General features: G+C 40.8%; 3 protein-coding genes across 3 annotated transcripts in view; 1 reads left to right on the top strand and 2 right to left on the bottom strand.

Moving 5' to 3' along the window:
- Positions 1 to 2736, top strand: part of LOC103361989 (ninjurin-1) — a 9989-nt gene extending 7253 nt beyond the window's left edge. The window contains exons 3-4 of the mRNA XM_008288226.1: positions 979 to 1135; positions 2658 to 2736. Of these exons, the coding sequence (XP_008286448.1) occupies positions 979 to 1121 (143 nt within the window). The 3' untranslated portion in view covers positions 1122 to 1135; positions 2658 to 2736. The remainder of the gene's footprint in view (positions 1 to 978; positions 1136 to 2657) is intronic.
- Positions 2737 to 3298: 562 nt separating this feature from the next.
- LOC103361990 (bcl10-interacting CARD protein-like) lies at positions 3299 to 9826 on the bottom strand. Its single transcript, XM_008288227.1, has 6 exons — positions 9577 to 9826; positions 7777 to 7922; positions 7510 to 7666; positions 5779 to 5853; positions 4335 to 4400; positions 3299 to 4169 (listed from the first exon to the last, which is right to left on the bottom strand). Exons 1-6 carry the CDS (start codon positions 9656 to 9658, stop codon positions 4054 to 4056), a joined length of 642 nt encoding a protein of 213 aa, XP_008286449.1. The 5' UTR covers positions 9659 to 9826; the 3' UTR covers positions 3299 to 4053.
- A 1296-nt stretch (positions 9827 to 11122) lies between these two features.
- On the bottom strand, positions 11123 to 16546 carry susd3 (sushi domain containing 3). Its single transcript, XM_008288228.1, has 5 exons — positions 15982 to 16546; positions 14056 to 14250; positions 13017 to 13164; positions 12202 to 12357; positions 11123 to 12106 (listed from the first exon to the last, which is right to left on the bottom strand). Exons 1-5 carry the CDS (start codon positions 16058 to 16060, stop codon positions 11764 to 11766), a joined length of 921 nt encoding a protein of 306 aa, XP_008286450.1. The 5' UTR covers positions 16061 to 16546; the 3' UTR covers positions 11123 to 11763.
- Positions 16547 to 17306: the final 760 nt, after the last annotated feature.

Here is a 17306-nt window from a genome sequence, read left to right on the forward strand (position 1 = left end):
ACACACAGATCAGGTGGGGACCTTACACCATTTAACCTTTGGTAATTACCTACAAATACACACATACATCATGTCCTTGTGGAGTCACAGCAAGTGTACACATACATTTCTGGGAAAAAGCATTCATTTAAACATTATTCATGGGCCAATCCCTGATGATAATGCTGAAGATGACAACATTTTTAAAGCATGGATTAGTTGTTTTTGTGTAATTTAAAAAAAGAAACAACAATTTTTAGGTCAAGTGTCAACACAGCACAAATGAAATGACACAGCGTTACATAGGAAACACATGGTTCCCTCGATCACTTCATTTTCTTGCCCTGTATTGTTCCTTCTGTGTGATTTGAATCAGATACTTGATATTGGATCAACAATATTGACTGATGCCTAAAAATAACACATAAGTTTGATATACATGGAGATGAACATAGTTCATAGTTTAAGTGGTGTTATACTGTGTCATATTGTTAGTTTTTCACGAAAGCATTGTATTTGTCGTGTTTGCAAGCTCACTGTCTAATTGCTCCTTTGGTGAGTGATTTTGTATTAATGTATATTATACAATTTAAAATGAAAAAAATCAGTTATTCATGAAGTATGAAATTTTGTTCAGCAGAGATTTTGTCAAACAGACATCACACAAAACAGCAAGAGGCAAAAAAAATGTATACAATTTATTGCATTTATTTGCATTTCTTTGTATGAGGGAAAAACGGAATATTACTACCTTTTGCTCATATGGTCTTGCCAAGAAATGTGATATATACAGTATAAGATATATTTTTGTAGGATCATTCTTAGACAAACGAGCTCTCTAAACCCAGAATTAATTATATATAGATTTGTGTTTGACAGTAAATATGGATATCATAGCGAGTTGGCTTTAGTCCCTCGATAAAGTAAATGGCTGATGCTTGTTTAAACGTTCACTGAATGCAATTTGTGTGAAATATTGTTTCCTGCTGTTGTCCGCAGTTCGATGGAACCTGAATGATGAGCAAAAACACTGGAGGCTGAACTTTATGGAAAACTTGACCACAGGTCTGGTTTTTATCATCGTGGTGGTTAATGTCTTCATCACAGCCTTTGGAGTCCACCGACCAAAACACAGCAACTGATCAAGAACAAGCAGGTATTCTTTCCATCTTTTTTTTGTTTGTTTTGCAAATCCCATATATTCTTCATTGTGCCCCTCTTTTACTGCTCCTTTATCTCTGTTCAAACAGGTATTTTCTCTCCTGCCTAACTATGCAGTTTGCTCCTAAAGACATCCATGTAGTCAGCATGTTTTTGTTCCTCTCTTCTTCTGCTCCGACCTTCACAATCCCCTACCTGACCTACAAACACACTGACCTCTCCAGGCTCTCAGAGAAATTTCCACCAACAAACAGGTCAAACAAACCCAACAACTGGTAATTTACCAGAAGTTCATTGTCGTTCGCTGTTGCAGCCACACAGAAAAAACAACGAACAAGAAAGAAACAGCCGTACTGACAAAGGGGTCTGGTGCGTAAACAACACAACATTTGTTCCTGGTGGACAAACAGGAAAGTGGAGACAACAGCAGTCAAGCACATGTGACCTCATGCTGTCTGTCTCCTTTTTCTGTCCGGCAGTGACCCCGAGCACGAGCCAGACGCGAACGCACAACCGCAGTCTCGCACACAAAGCTGAGCACACTTTAATTTTTAATTGCACTGATGACGTTTGAGCAGCATGACATGTTCTTTTCCGAGCAGGTCGGACCGGGAGGTTTGATGGGTCTGCTGAGCTCACGTGTGTGCAGCCGGGTGTGCCTCATCTGCCTCAAAGCTCCAGCCCACCTCCACAGCTTTAACCTTAGTGTCACATCTGTCCCCAACCACAGGCGTCAGGCCTAACATTCAATTATAACAATGCTTGGTTGTGCCACGAATCCCTCTGCTATGAGCAAAGCTGGACTGTGTCTGTGGTTCTGTGGACCAGCAGCAGCTGGTGAGTCAGAGTCAACAAGGCACAGACCCCAGCAGAACTACTTGTTAAAATGGAAGCCTTAATTAGACTGTGTTTCAGCAGTGTCACTGAAACCCCAATTAGAGTCCGGGCAAATGCTCATTTTATACACTTCGGTGGCTTATCACAAGAATATAAAAGCACCTCGAAGCTGCTCCACACGATTACAAGCTAAATGCCTGACTAATATTCATATTCATAGTTCAAATTTCTTCAATGTGATTGTGACAAAGCACCTTTCAGATGACAAACCAACGTCACAATCTTATCCTTTTCCTCCTCCACAACTATCATTGGTAACCGTGGAAACAACCAGACCGGCCAAGAGCCAGATTGATGATACACACAGCTCCACTCAGGGCAGATCTGCAGACTGATATCTATACATAATGTATATCTGTGGTTCCTACTGTTCTGGCTCCATCCCACTCGAGGAGTTAAACAAACTGACTCTGTGGGGGTCGAACATCAGAGGATGCTGGTGATCAATGAGGAGTTTCAGTTCTTGTGAAGCAACACTATTAATAGCCCCTCTCGTGGGAACGTGGATGCCAGTATAGGAACTGAACAATCACTCTGGTGACATTTCCAACCCCCTTTAGCACCTCCCCATCCCTCCCCTCTCTGACTCCCCTCTCTCATCTGTTGCTCTCTCTTTGCAGGGAAGACAGAGGCAGAAAGTGTTGCTCAGTGCAGCAAATCTCCAGAGATCAGACACTTGAACTCTCCTCCACCGCTGTGCTGCATATAACATCTCAGATGTGACCATGTTCCATTAGAATATTTAAGATGAGAATCAGATAGGGAAATACATCCATAAGACGTACAAGTCTGTCTGGAGCAATTGAGCAAACAGCCTTTAATGTAGCATTTTATTAACTTCATTTTACTCATTCAATCAATTTGATTTCATTATTAATTAATGAGGACCGTCTCCTGCTTTTGATTGTCATTGTTCTACCACACCAGAACATTTTCCATCATCCTCGTTTCCTACACTGGTGTGCTGAATGAGGGAGCAGTGCCCTCTAGTGTATTTATTCATGTTGCTCAATCAATGAGATAAATATCATCTCCATTTCATGTTGACAGTGCAGGCAAACAACTGGGTCTGGCAGCAGACTAAATAGTGCCAGACACAAACCTAGAGAAGCTGATCACAACACTGTGCTGCTCATTATTGTTAATTTCTCCCACACCAGCATACAGTATTTAAGGATATTTCATTGTATACAGACTTCTATCTATACATCTTTGTGAATTATTTGTCATAGTGGATTAAAAATAACATGCAACCCCCAGATTATGTTAATATTTTGTGTTTTATTTCAGCAAAATGCAACATTGTGATAGTGCACTTGAGTAAGCAGATTCTCAACAGTCCATTTATCACAGTATGACAAGGCACTGCACGTGGGTTAAGGTGCTGGAAATATCTGTTGTGCATTTAAGAAACTGCGTTGCAGAATGTGTTGTGCACTATTAAATTCAAGTTAGTGTGTTAAAGCCTGTGCACACCAATTGTCTACCCACACAGGTGTTTTCACTTGGGTGGCCTGAATAGAGCCTCTTCTCAGAACAGTGTTGGTGTGCACAAACTGCACTCGAGCTCTTTCCCTTTTCTTTTGGCCAACAACCTAAATATTTCTTGAGTGACAGCTACTTAAACTGACTCAGTCTAGAGTAACTGAAAACACCTTTGCAAGTGTGCAGGTACACAAGTTATTAATATGCTGTATTTTAGTTTTTAAAAAGGGAAATGTATAAATGTGCACACATAAGAAATTAATCAAGACTCTCACAAAAGTACAATGGGAGAACATTACACACTTCTTTGTCATTTTTAAGACATGTCAGTCAGTTAAAAATTGTGACAGAATGAGTCCGTTTTAGTTCTCAGTTAGTCATTTTCCACTTAAATTACTACATTAATATGTGCAATTCCAGAAAAGACAATGTTACAACTCTGTGAGTTCACATGGGTTTGGCACGGCAAAGAGGCAAATGTCATGGCTTGTTCTTTTCACAGGACTAGTTCTTAAGCATTTCAGCACCTTATTATTTCTGCTTTCCATCCTCTGCACAGGAAATGAAAACATCTTTAGCGTCTTTACTAAGCCTCGCTGCTGCAGGGCAGGGAAGAAACCCTCCGGTACATCTCAATGTCTCACCCTCTGTGTGTGAAAAAAAAAAGTGGCAAAAAAAAAAAAAGGAAGAGTTTGAAGAAGTATGTAGAGAGTGGTTTAAGCAAATTAACCGAGTCTTGACATTCAAAATGAATTTGAACTGCACATGAACAAATAAATGTGAACACTTTTCTGTCATTCTGTATGACTCACCTCCATAATAGTAGAGAATTGCAATTCCAACTACAAAACTGAAACAACTCAGGAAGAACATTGGTCCTGCAGAAAGAAAGAAAAGAAGTGAAGTTAGTCAAGGATAAATAAAACCTATGAAGACATGAATATCTTATCATCAGGTGGGAAACATCAGTGTTTATCTAATCAATGATATAGACTAAAAAGCTAAAGATAAACTGAAATGTTAACTGGTACACGACAAGTCAAGATACATACAATAAATGTTTTGTTGTTCACAATCTAAACAAGTAATCATTTCTTTTTGTGACCAATAATTGGAAGCCAGTGCTTCGCTTCATCACTGATGACCCATTTCCCTGTTGACACACCTTTGACCCCCTGGATGCACCCCTGACTGTTCAAAGGAATGCAGCACAGAGGAAGCTGCTTTGCACGTGAGCTTAACTGACCCACAAAGCCAGAGCCCTGGATGTAATGGGATGATGAATGGTGCAGCAGTACAGAGCAGTGGGGCCCACATTCTGATGCTTGGGGTTAAAAGGTTCAGCAGACAACTACGTTTGCTGAAGAACAAAGCTTAGTTGAGCTTAAGGGGCTTATCTGAGGATCAGCGAGGGGGTACAGAGGCACCCTCACACACACACTCCCACAAACTGTACGGCTAGCATATTTAGAAAAGGAAAAAAAAACTCTCTAGAAGCTAAATTAAACTTCTACAACTGGAGTCAACAGGAAGATAAAAGATTTTTTGGAAACAATATCTACAAATGATTATCCATAACCATCATTTTTCACCCTGTTTGTTTTCTTTTTCTGGGCTTAGTTCATGCCAGTGAATGATTACAAGTCAATTTGCAGAGACTAGACGTTTTTTCTTAACAGGTAATCCATCACAATGATCACTTTGTTTGACTGTTTTTGTGTGGCTTTTAAAGAACCCAGGAGTAGCCAAAGAAAATCAGCAGAACTGATTAACTCAGCTGCTAACAGTAAAGCATTTATGAGCTCTGTTGTCAGGGAAACAAATCAAATATATGATACGATCATAAAAGTTTTTTAAGAAGTGTTCCTGAACACACCAGAGAGGAAGAATATTAGTTCCTGCTCAGAGCTGCATCCCTACATGGTTAGATCTCATCATGTTGTTGTATAAACTTGACAACAACTGAAGCTGCATGATTGCCTACTGTGATGGATTACCCACTTTAAGGAAGTTTAAATGTTTTTTCACGCTGTTTCAAAAATGAAAAACTGGAGAACAGTTCATGAAGAATGTTGCAGAGTATGACGAGAATAACTGGGCTGAAACCTGTGAAACCACGACTGAGATCCTTTATGTTAAACCAGCGTTTGAGTAAAAAGACATCTGTTGTATTATTAAATCTGAAGCTGTAAATGAAAAACAGAAAACCATCTATTGTTCTGTTGGAATCAGCACAGAGAGGTCGGTTCGATTTACCTCTGTCATTAAGGACGTAACGCTCTTGACTTGACTTAACTGCCACATCGTTAGTTTGTTTTACATCAGCCAGCTCTGCAACAAAAAAGTAAAAGGGGTTAAAGAGAAACACCCACACTTTAAATAACAACCTGTCCAATGTCAGACCCGCTGCTTGAACTGCAGCACACTGGCTTCTCTCTGCATCTTAAACAGGATAAACCTACACAAAGCTAGACAGGGAAATTACACAGAAGGGGAGCCACCATTAGAGGACACTATGGAGGCTGCTCGTGGGATTTGTCTAACCGCCTCACTTCAAACAGATGGGATAAAATGGAGACTTTGCATTTTTAAACATGACAGAAAAAGAAAATGGTGTTTTAAAGTATAGCTGAACTATTACAGACAACCCCAACATACTCTGAGATGATCTTTTAGGGTTAAAACTGCCTGATAATGCGTCAGTGTAATTACTTGCACAGGAGTTTTAGAAAATGATGAACCAACAGCTTTTAAAACCCACAAGATGATGTGTTTGAACACTGACTCTGCCACGCACATCTTTTGGCATTTTCTAGTTATTGATGTCACTCCTACAGACTTTTTCAACAATTTCTGCACTAGTTTACTTTGTAACCCTCTGATCCTCCAAACCCTCCCGCAGGGTTGAAAGGCACACTATCTTTCCAAAATCAACTCAGTTGCTTAGTAAGTTAGAAAGTACTTATCTGTGATGTTCTGTTCTGTTTAACATTGGGATATTTCTTCAAAAACACTTATTATACATGTTTCATTTTATAAATCCCCCAAAATAAAACACAGCTACCAGAGTATTTTTTTTTTTAAAAAGGGAAGAATCTGCAGTCATTGGTGCAAACCTTAAGCCATTTGTGACACAGCAGCAACCAACAGTCATCTGACAAAAACTTTGAGAATTTTGATTGAATTCAATTGAACTGCAGGCTGTGTTTACACGGAGCAGATAGGAGACAAGTCCATCCATCCATTATCTACACACCGCTTAATCCTCACTGGGGTCACGGGGGGCTGGAGCCTATCCCAGCTGACACCCTGGACAGGTCGCCAGTCTATCACAGGGCTGTACGTACAGACAGACAACCAAGCACACTCATATTCACAATTTAGAATCACCAGTTAACCTCAACATGTCTTTGGACTGTGGGAGGAAGCAGGAGAGAACCCACGCTGCACAGGGAGAACATGCAAACTCCACACAGAAAGATCCCGGGTGTCCTAACCAGGATGTGAACCGGGGATCTTCTGGCTGTGAGGTTACGGTGCTAACCACTGAGCCACCTTGGAGTCAACTATGAAAGCAAATTAAAAATTGAAGTAATACAATTTCTATACTGTACCATTGTTTTTCCAGTGTTGGTAACAACTGTGGGCACGTGGAAAAAATGTTCATATTAACTATCGTGTGCTTTTCAATTAAAAGAAAAAAAAAGCAACTTTTGTTTTTGCTTTTTAGGACATATAAAATTATAACTTTGTGACACAGCACAGAAGCATTTTTGAGTTCTCTGTACTTCAGGTCATGGTTATGCTGTTTCCACAGAGGTGCAGGACTTGATAGTGAAAATGTGATCATAGCAGAAAAAGCTCAGAGTTCAGAGTGCCAAACTCAAAAATAAATTCACCATCAGAGTTTGTGAGGACCACATCTTTGAGAAGAGAGAGCTGTCACCTGCTTAGCAACCTCCAGAAGCCCTGTTCTCTGTGCTTTACCTCTTCGTCTGATCCTGGTGGGCAGGCTGAAGTAGACGTCCTCAGCGTGGATGTGAAGCGCTCTGTAGAATTCATGACAAGCCTCCTCGCCTCTTCTGTGCAGATGATTCAACAGCTCGGCTAAACGCACCGTCGTGGGCACGCTCAGGTTCCTGAACTGCAGGGAGACACAGGCTGCGCTGAATCACTGTACACATCTGTTTAGTAGATTCAATTCAAGGATATAATGTGTGTTTTATGTATGTGCCACATATAATCCGTAGTGACCCTGTGGGCTTCCTTGTCACTGAGTATCTGGGGGTAAATCCTGTTGAGCTGCAGCACCAGTCTGTCAACCAGCTCAGTGTCCATCCTCTGATCTGAGCACAGGAACTGGGCGTCATTCTCCAGCTGCTCCTGGTAGCCGTCAGCGTCTGATCAGGGAGAAATTGAAGAGAAAGCATTTCATAAAATGCACTCATCCCCACAGAGCAAACCTTAATGTCGACACTGATCTCAAAAGTTGTTGTGTGCCACAGTGTAGGTCAGAACCAGGTTATGACCCTGTATCGTTAGGGCACGCTGCAAAGCTCTACCAAAGGGCCTGCAGATTTTAATGTCTAGCCTTAAGGAGTTTATTAGTAAGCTGGTCTTGGCTCCAGTCCTGCTCTGAAAATAAATTACTAAGAGGTTTATTCCCCTGTTTGGAAAGGTGAAAGCAGTCGTTGCAAATTTGTCCACTTTATTTCAATTGCTTTTACAGCCTAATGCTGGTACTCAAAATCGGCTAACTATATAGTGTTGAAATGACGTGATGAGAGACAAGAGAGAGCCTGTGAGGTGTTAATGGTGTTGGCTCTGGGCCTGTATTTTGTTGTAGTGCAGCCACATCGTCCTGCCAAATCACTGTTGATGTCCTCTCCATCTTCACCTCTGAGGTAGGAGAGAGACAAGAGAATATTAGGGGCATTTTGACGAAAAAGGAGGCAAGGAAATGTGTTAGTGTTGGTGACGTGCGAGCTTGTTTGTTGTGAACATTGTTGAGCTTTTCTTGTGGCAGTCACAACTAAAAATATAAGATATGATATGATGTGCCTTTATTTATCTCACAGTGGAGAAACTCACAGTGTTGTCAGCAGCAGTACACACAGAGATACACACGTACTAGAAAGAAAAATGTACACATAAGAAATCATGCAAACATAAGTATAAAAATGCAGATATGTATGTTTGCAGCTGATCAACAGATAGGCAATAATTTGTACCACCTCTTAATAGAGCATAAGGCCAAATTAGTAGGACAGGTGAAGTTCAGCTGCCCTGTAGGAGCCAGTTATTCTCAGCTGAATTCTTTCAAAGTGGCTGACAGTTTAAAAAAATATCTCTCTAGTAGCCATGTAGCCAAATTAAACTTCTACAAGCGGAGCCAGCAGACAGATCTGGTGCTTTTTCGGCCCATTAACTACTAACACAATGAGTATATCATGTTTGTTTCATCGTTCTACTTTCTAGGCACAGGTTTCAGTTCTTGCCAAGATTAAAAGTCAGTTTGCAGAGAGCAGACTCATTTTTAACAGGTTATCTATGGCAATTAGTATTTTGTTTGAGTGTATTTGTATGGCTTTTGAAAAAAAAAAAAATAATTAAATAAAAAAAAATCATCAGTCAATATGTGGTGTAACTTGAAAAATAACTTCATCCTACTTACATAATTAGCTGGTAAACGACTAGATTTGGATGAGAGCAACAGAATAAGGGGCTTCATTCTGTGTTTCTACTGGACTGGGTGGCTCTGAGCAGAATGACAGTCCACAACACCAGGCCAAGCAGCTCCATATTTATTTATAGGCTGCAAATTTGGACAGAAAATAGATCTGTTTCAAGAGGTGTTGAGCAACGCCCAAAAAACTCTCCACACCGAGCCAGAAATATTCTATTTAGTACCACATCTCTATAGCAACGACTCAACTTTCAGCTGTGAATCTTCAGCAACAAGTGGCGAACCCACGCAGCTCAGCGGGCGGTCGAGCGAGATTCCTAGAAGTCGTTGGAAATGATCAAACATCTCACCCTTGCTCCTGCACAAACCTGCCATACTGACCACCGACAACCACAGCCTCCCCCCGGTGTGGCTCTCCGCTGTCCCCCGGTGTGACGGTCGCTGCTGCATGACGGAGCTCAGAGCCGCATGATGAGCGAACCGGACGGACAGAGACGGAACTGAGCTGAGCTGACCGGAAGATTAGCAGGAAGAGCCTCAGCTGAGCTCTGTGCTGCAAACAGCCAGACACAGAGGGCTCACCAGCTAACTATGCTATTTATACTAATGACTGCACTGGGGCAGTTATTATTATTATTATTATTATTATTATTATTATTATTATTATTATTATTATTATTATATAGTGAGTGTTGGTTAAACTCTCTGCAAACTTGACACAATTATATAAACATCAACCTTCCTCCCTACAATATAGTATAGTTCATAATAATAATAATACTAATACTACTACTACTACTACTACTACTAATAATAATAATAATAATAATAATAACAACAACAACAAATCAATCAAAACCATAACTAATGACTCCTCAGATATTGACATCGTTTTTTTTTGTTTGTTTGTTTTTTAATCAACACTACTGGCAAAATAGGACACCATTAATTTGGATATTTTAAAAAAAACTGCAACACAACTGAAATACTTGTGTTTTTGTACCTTCTGGTGCGAAAAAATAAAATGAAATACCACGACTACTACTACTACTACTACTGCTACTACTACTAATAATAATAATAGCAATAATAATAATGGGCTGCAAGGTGAGCAGTGGTTAGCACCATTGCCTCGCAGCAAGCAGGTCGCTGGTTCGTGTCCCAGTGGGGACACCTGGGTTCTTTCTGAGTGGAGTTTGCATGTTCTCCCCCGTGCAGTGTGGGTTCTCTCCGGGTTCTCCAGCTTCCTCCCACACAGTCCAAAAACATGTTGAGGTTAATTGGTGATTCTAAATTGTCCGTAGGTGTGAACATAAGTGTGCTTGGTTGTCTGTCTCTAAATGTAGCCCTGTGATAGACTGGTGACCTGTCCAGGGTGTCCCCTGCCTTCACCCTAAGTCAGCTGGGATAGGCTTTTTTTTTTTTTGGTGTGGTAATTTTAGAAGTAGTTGAGTAGCTTCTTAGTTTAGTTCCAGCACTAGCTAGTAAGAGATATTGTATTTGATCTCGTTTATATATGTGGTTTCTTTAAACACAGCATGGATTTTGTGATTCTCAAAAAGCTTTTTCTTTTTCTATCAAAAAGACTGAGAGCAGTTTCCCATTTCAACATTATCGGGGCATCCCAGTTTAATGATATGCAATTGGCAAAATGGGAAACTAACAAAATTTGCATTTTTTGAAAAGGACAAAAGGAGAATAAAATTGATTCATAGCAATTTCGATACATAATTGCATCCCGACATGAAATAAACTGGAATCAAATGGTGAATGTTTGCTTTTAGATTTTTACAAGCTTAGCAATTTTAATGTCAGAACACGAATGTTATTTCAGTTACATCTGTGATAGTGAGATCAAGAGTCACTGTATCTGCTCTAACTCCCACTTTCAGGATTTTTTACTAGTGTGAACTTTTTAATTAATTTTATTTTTTTTAAATCAAATTCTTTTTCAACAACACATAATACTGGTTTGAGGTTATTTTAGGTATCCCCTGAAAAGATACTCATTGCAAAGCTTAACTGTCCCAACTTTGCCAGGTGTCCCATTTGAACAATGCTCACCTCCTAATGTTTTGTTGCACAAAGACATCTACACTGTTGAACTGTCCCCACTTCAACATGTCACTCAGTATTAGTAGAAGTCTCTCCTTTATTTAGATTCCTTAAAGTTAATATTTACATGTTGGTCAATGTTTTCCAGCTGCTCTGCTTGTCCAGCAAAGGTGGAATTTCAAGACAACGTCCTCAAATGTCCACAACATATTGTAAGCTATACAAGTGTAATGACCCCAACAGCACAAATCTCTTGACCTCTGCATTACAAGGGGGCGTCATCCACATCAAGTCCTGAAAGTGCAATGGCTCCCCTATGCAGACAGAGGGCAGTGCATCATCACAGTTTACATAAAGGCACATACAGTTAGTCTGTCAGATCAGTTTGTATATAGAGCCTTTACACTGTGTAGCATTGCATTGTTTTATAGTTAACAAGGTTTTACAGATCTGTCCTGTAAACAAGTTCTTAACTTAAGGTATTCACATCCTGTGTGTCCTCACACTGATATAATCCTTATGGAAAACTCTTTGACGTTTACATTCCTGTTTGCGTTCATGTCTCTGATGCCGGACTCATCAGTGGCAGATGGGTTTCCCCCTGATGAACCGCTCTGCTGCCCTCCGTACTGCCACACCAAACCAGATCCCACAGCCGAGATCTGGACCAGGTCTGAGCTTGCAGTTTCGCTGGGGGACACAGGAGGTCCGGGGTACTGAGGTGGACCAGGTTCTGGGTTTCGGGGTAAGAGAGGCTGGTCATAGTTGTGTCCGGGAAGAGGGGCAAGCGGAGGCGTGGGGCCGAAGGCGCAGGCAGAACCATAGGCGTACTGCTGCTGACATCTGTGGAGGGAAAGATACAGAGATGTTTCTGTTAGTTTACAGGTTAGTTTGAATGTTTTGTCCCTTTTTTTTTGAGCATTCAGGTCACACTTCACCTGCAGGATCTCATGTTGTCACACAGGGCTGGGTTACCGGTGTCCCACAGAGAAGGCGGCTTCTCCTGGGCGTTGTTGTTGTTGTTGTTTCGACTGTAGCGGGACCTGCTCTCGTGATGCTGGGCCTGCTCCTCCCATTGCCAGTAATCTGACTCGCTGGCACAAAGAGGAATTCAAATCTGCATGTCAGTATCCCAGTTTGAAAACGCATCACCAAAAACTGACTGATTCAATACTTTGGTTTTGCTTTAACAGTTTTTAGGTGCTTTCACTTTCTTTTAGGTTGTTTGTACTTTATTTGACTAAATTTCATTGAGATTTTTCTTTTCTTTAAGTATGTGATGAAATTTTAAAATACAACACTTTTTTTTTTCTTTTTTTTTTAAAGGTTAAACTAGTTGTATCTTTCTGGCTTGCTACCTTGAGAAAAACAGTGCCTATCTAGGGCTTCTTACTAATTTATCTCCAAACTTCTCAGTCAATGAAAGGTGGCAAACGTTAAAGAAAAAACTAATTCAGATTCGCAAAACACAACAATTATTCATCTCATGGCCAGTCAAATTTATGTTGCTCCCTTTTAGCCTAACATATTTAAAACTTGCTCCATCTCAGCCTCAGCTACTACTTATGCATGATGCATTCATATAAACATTCATTATTTTGAAGTGCAATGCAGTGAATAATTTTCCTTATCTAAAGTATATTTTGCCAATAATGGTTATGCACATTAACTTGCATATAATTTTAATTGAAGGACTGTTACTTAAAATACCTCTCCATTCTGCTGGTGGTACTTTTTTGTTTCCACTACTCACCTCTCCTGCTTTTTCCTTTTGTCCTCTTTGATGCAGTCGAGCAAACAGCAGGTGATGAAGGCCACAGACATGAAAAAGATTATAGCGGAGCTCACAATGGACGCCAGGACAGCCACACGGAAACCATAGTCCTCAAAGCGAGACAGAGCTGAACGCAGAAGAGAGTTTGAATTTATTTCCATGTTATACACTCAACACATTAGACAAATTATTATATGTTGCTGCTAAATCTATGTCTAACAATTTCCAATCAGCCTTAAAACACTTACAGAGCACTTCAGGTTTACAGATAGGGTCGGCCACATAGACTGATCAAATATATCACAATTCCTTTGCTGTCACTATCCAAAAGATATTGGCAGAAATAAAAAAAAAAAAAAGCCATTTTGCCACAAAGTGCACCTGCCAGCTCATCGTGGCAAGGACAATACAACATAAATTTGATTTTTAATTTCTTTCAGTTTCATATCAGACAGCTTCTTCTCTCCCAAGATGATTAATTCTGAAATATAATTAAAATTCTGCCGTCACTTTTTCCACTCACACACCAAAAAAAAAAAAAAAAAAAAAAAAAACTGACTGACTGACTGTGCACCTGCTTGAAATAATTCCTCTCCACCTATATTAGCATTAATATTATCCTTTAATGAGCTTTAGCCACAAGCAGCAAATTATTTTCTCTCAAGTGTGTTCCCACGCAATTTAAAGTGGTAATTATTGCAAGCCAAATACTACCTTAATTGTCTTCATGTAACTTTGCCCATAGCCACAATCCTGTTACATAATGTTCAATATATATTCCATCTTTTCAGAATAATGAGCTGACAGACGGTCCACGGGAAGTTTTGCAGCCTCTGCAATTCTCCCAGTAAAATAACTCGGAACATTTAATCTGCACACACGCATTCTGATGATAAAATGAATGAACAAATAGATTTATGAGGCTGCATGAGCCTGGGTACATCCAGGTGACTAACAAACATCATTCTTTTTATATTATCTGCAATTTTCAAAGTTTCTGTTCTTTGTTTTTACTTACGTTTACAGTAGGTCTCCCCCACCCAGTGGGTGCTGTTGGTGTCCATGACACATTTCACCTCACTGCCCATCAGTTTGTGTGTGGCTGGACACTGTAGGGAAATGACTGTGCCCACATTAGTGCCATTGCCCTGGATGATCTTTTGGGTGCCCAGAGCCGGCAAGGGGATGGGCATGCACTGAGTCCGGGGATGACCTAAGGCAGAGAGCTGGTGGTCATTTGATGATATTAATCAGACAGTGCACAACAAACAAAGTTTTTCTGACTCAATTATGATGTAGATGTTAAATATGCATTAATGAAGTTCACTCAAAGTTTGGGTACATGTATAATTCATGCATCTTCAAAAGAAAATTTGTATTCATAGAAATGATCTGACAACTCAGAATTCATAAGCTGCACAACAACAATTCAGGGTGAACTGTGTGAGCAAAAAACAAACATACAAAAAAAAAACCAGAGAATACTGCAGATGAGATTCAGAGTGGAACGGGACAGTCATTGCACAGCTATCAGCACTGAACCTCTATAGGGCTGTGTGACAAAAAACAAGCCTACTGTGACAGCCCGGCGCCGTGCTGCATCAAATTCTAACGGTATCAAAGCAGGAAGTGTGATAAATCATTAAACAAAAGGCCTGCAAGGTTGTTGGAAACACACGAGCCATCTGGAGCCATGCTAAACAACTAGTTATCATACATAACAGCACGGAGCTTCGCATATTACAGGAAGGGAGGACTCTGGCTGTGTCTGCTCGGTGCAGCAGTAGTCTGTCATGATGAGCCTACAGCACACGAATATGACTTCATCATGAAACAAGCTGCTGGAAAGCAAATAAACACAATGACTTCAATTCGGTGATTTCCAACAAAGCTGGGAAGGATACTGTGATGAGTGCCAGGAAAAGACAAAACCATCTTGTTTACTGAGAAGAACCTGCTTCTGTATTTTTCCTCTTGCCTAAACACGACAGACTTGTGACGGAGGAGGGATCTAGACACTTTCCACTTTGCATTTATTGAACATAGGAAAAGAATCTCATTGAGGCAGTGCATTTCTAGGAAAGGCATGTGGTGCATTTTCAGTGCCACAAGGGGCATCAAACTATATCAAAAGTTCCGGGTTTCATTGAGACTAACGTTTAGAAAGAAACAAAGGATGACGCCACATCAAGAACATGCACATTTTCCCTCCTCTGAACAGATTTTGCTGTGGCACTGGGCCAGACTCAACTGGGATAAATACTCCCATGAAGGCCATTAGCATTATCTCACCATATTCACGTTTATGTAACACAAGGACGGACACACACACACACACAGAACAAGTAGAGAGCATCACTTTTATGTAACTGTGTGTTTGTGGTTGCGTGAGCGCGTGTGTGAGGTGTCCAGCTGTGCCTGGGGGCGAGTTTCTAACGTTAAACCCACATTTTCACTTCCTTTTCTTCCTTCCGTTGTGCCCTTTCTCTTTCTTTATGTCTTTCTTTTTTCTTTAATTATGAAATCTCTGACATTTTAAGTCAACTATCTACTAATCACACACCAATCCAACACTGTGTATGCTTGCTTTGTAAAAAAAATAAAAATAAAATGTTGTTGCAATTTATTCTTCACACACCCACAATAAAGACAATCTAACAATGCATCACATTGGCTATTAATCCTGCAGTGCAATTGTTAGGAAACTGCTATCACAGCAAGTAGTCTAAGTCCCTGAAGGGATATTGCACAAGAGGAAAGTCTACCATTACTCTCCTTCTCTCGCACACACACACACACCTCCAGAAAATGTTGCAGTGATATTTTAGGGGCCAAGAAGCTCAACTTCAAACTCGAGCTGGCATTTCTACAAGGTGTCAAAAACAATCCCCCTACGCATCCTTCACGTTGGCCTCGTATGAATTAGACACCATTTGTTTTTTACCTGAGTTTCTCCGGCTGCCATCTCTGTTTGTAAGATCAGTTCTGGACACATCTGCTATGGAAGCTGTTGCCGCGGACATGGTGGTGACAGACGGACGCCCCCAGTTCGCTCTTTTCCAGTTGTGCGTAAAAACTCAAATACGCAGCGGCGCTCCTCCGTGCTCCGGTTCAGGGTAAACAAAACCGGGACTTCGTCGCTGGAGCTTCTCCTTGCAGGGTTTTTTGTTTTTTTCTTCTTCTTATCGCTTCTCTCCACCTCGCCGTGAGCAGCTTGTCATTCACAGAAGCCTCCCACAGACGCCGTCTCGCCGCAACGTTCACTTCTTGTAGCGCCTTGACTCGGGGCAGCGCGCTGAGGCTGCTGTCGCGCCAGAGGATGAGCGCTCCAGAGGACGAGGAGAGATGAAGTGATCAGTCGAGACCTTGTCGTCCGAAGCAAAAATGACTTTGAGGATTACATCAGGTCAAGTTGGGTGTCACAGTTGCGAGCAGGACTGTGATGAGTAGGTAACTACAGTAGCAATAAGCCGCTCTTAGTGGGCAGGATGTCGCACCGCTGCTCAGTTGGAGCCTATCAGGATGTGGCGACTGAAACAGGGTTGAAATGTGCGAAACACACACACTGAGTGACGTAAATGTGATTTGTAAGAACTCTTAAGTCATTAAGAGATCCATGGCTCTGTTTGCCACTGCACAGCTACAGCTGCTCCGTTCATATTTACAGTTTACATCTGTACATACAAATCAGGTTTCTGTATCTTTTAAATTTGATTTCAAAGCTTGCTATTCAAATATGGCTTTGCGTGTCTTCTTGGGAGCCTTTACAGCATGTGCAGGATTTGAACATTTTACCAAATTGAATCATGACCACCACTGTGGGGTTTCCACTGCATTGCTATTAGGTTATGTTTTAGTATAATTGAGTATTTAAGTAGTGATTCACATTGAGAGTGGGGAAAATGTGAGTAGGAACTGAAAGAAGCAGACTGACAAAGGTGTGAAATGAAGAGATGGGGATGTTTCAGTTGGGCCCAGTCACTGCTGCATCATAACACATCTCAGTGACAGTGTAACGTCAAAACTCCAGTTTCTCAACAAATAACCGCAATAACTGATTCTTAAGGTCACTATACGTCTGACTGTGTACACATTCTGGAAAATTCTTTCACTTCTCTCTGTGTTTGTTGCTGTGACTCAGTTAGGTTTGTGGTCAAACGTCCAGAACAATAGTTTGGCTGTTGCACAAGTTGTTTTACTACTTTCAGCCAGTAAACATCAACATGTTTGCATAAGAACGAACAGGCAGCTTGTACTACAGCTTCATTA

This window comes from Stegastes partitus, unplaced genomic scaffold (genome assembly GCF_000690725.1).
Source record: "Stegastes partitus isolate 25-593 unplaced genomic scaffold, Stegastes_partitus-1.0.2 Scaffold548, whole genome shotgun sequence".
In the NCBI taxonomy this organism is placed as follows: Eukaryota; Metazoa; Chordata; class Actinopteri; family Pomacentridae; genus Stegastes; species Stegastes partitus.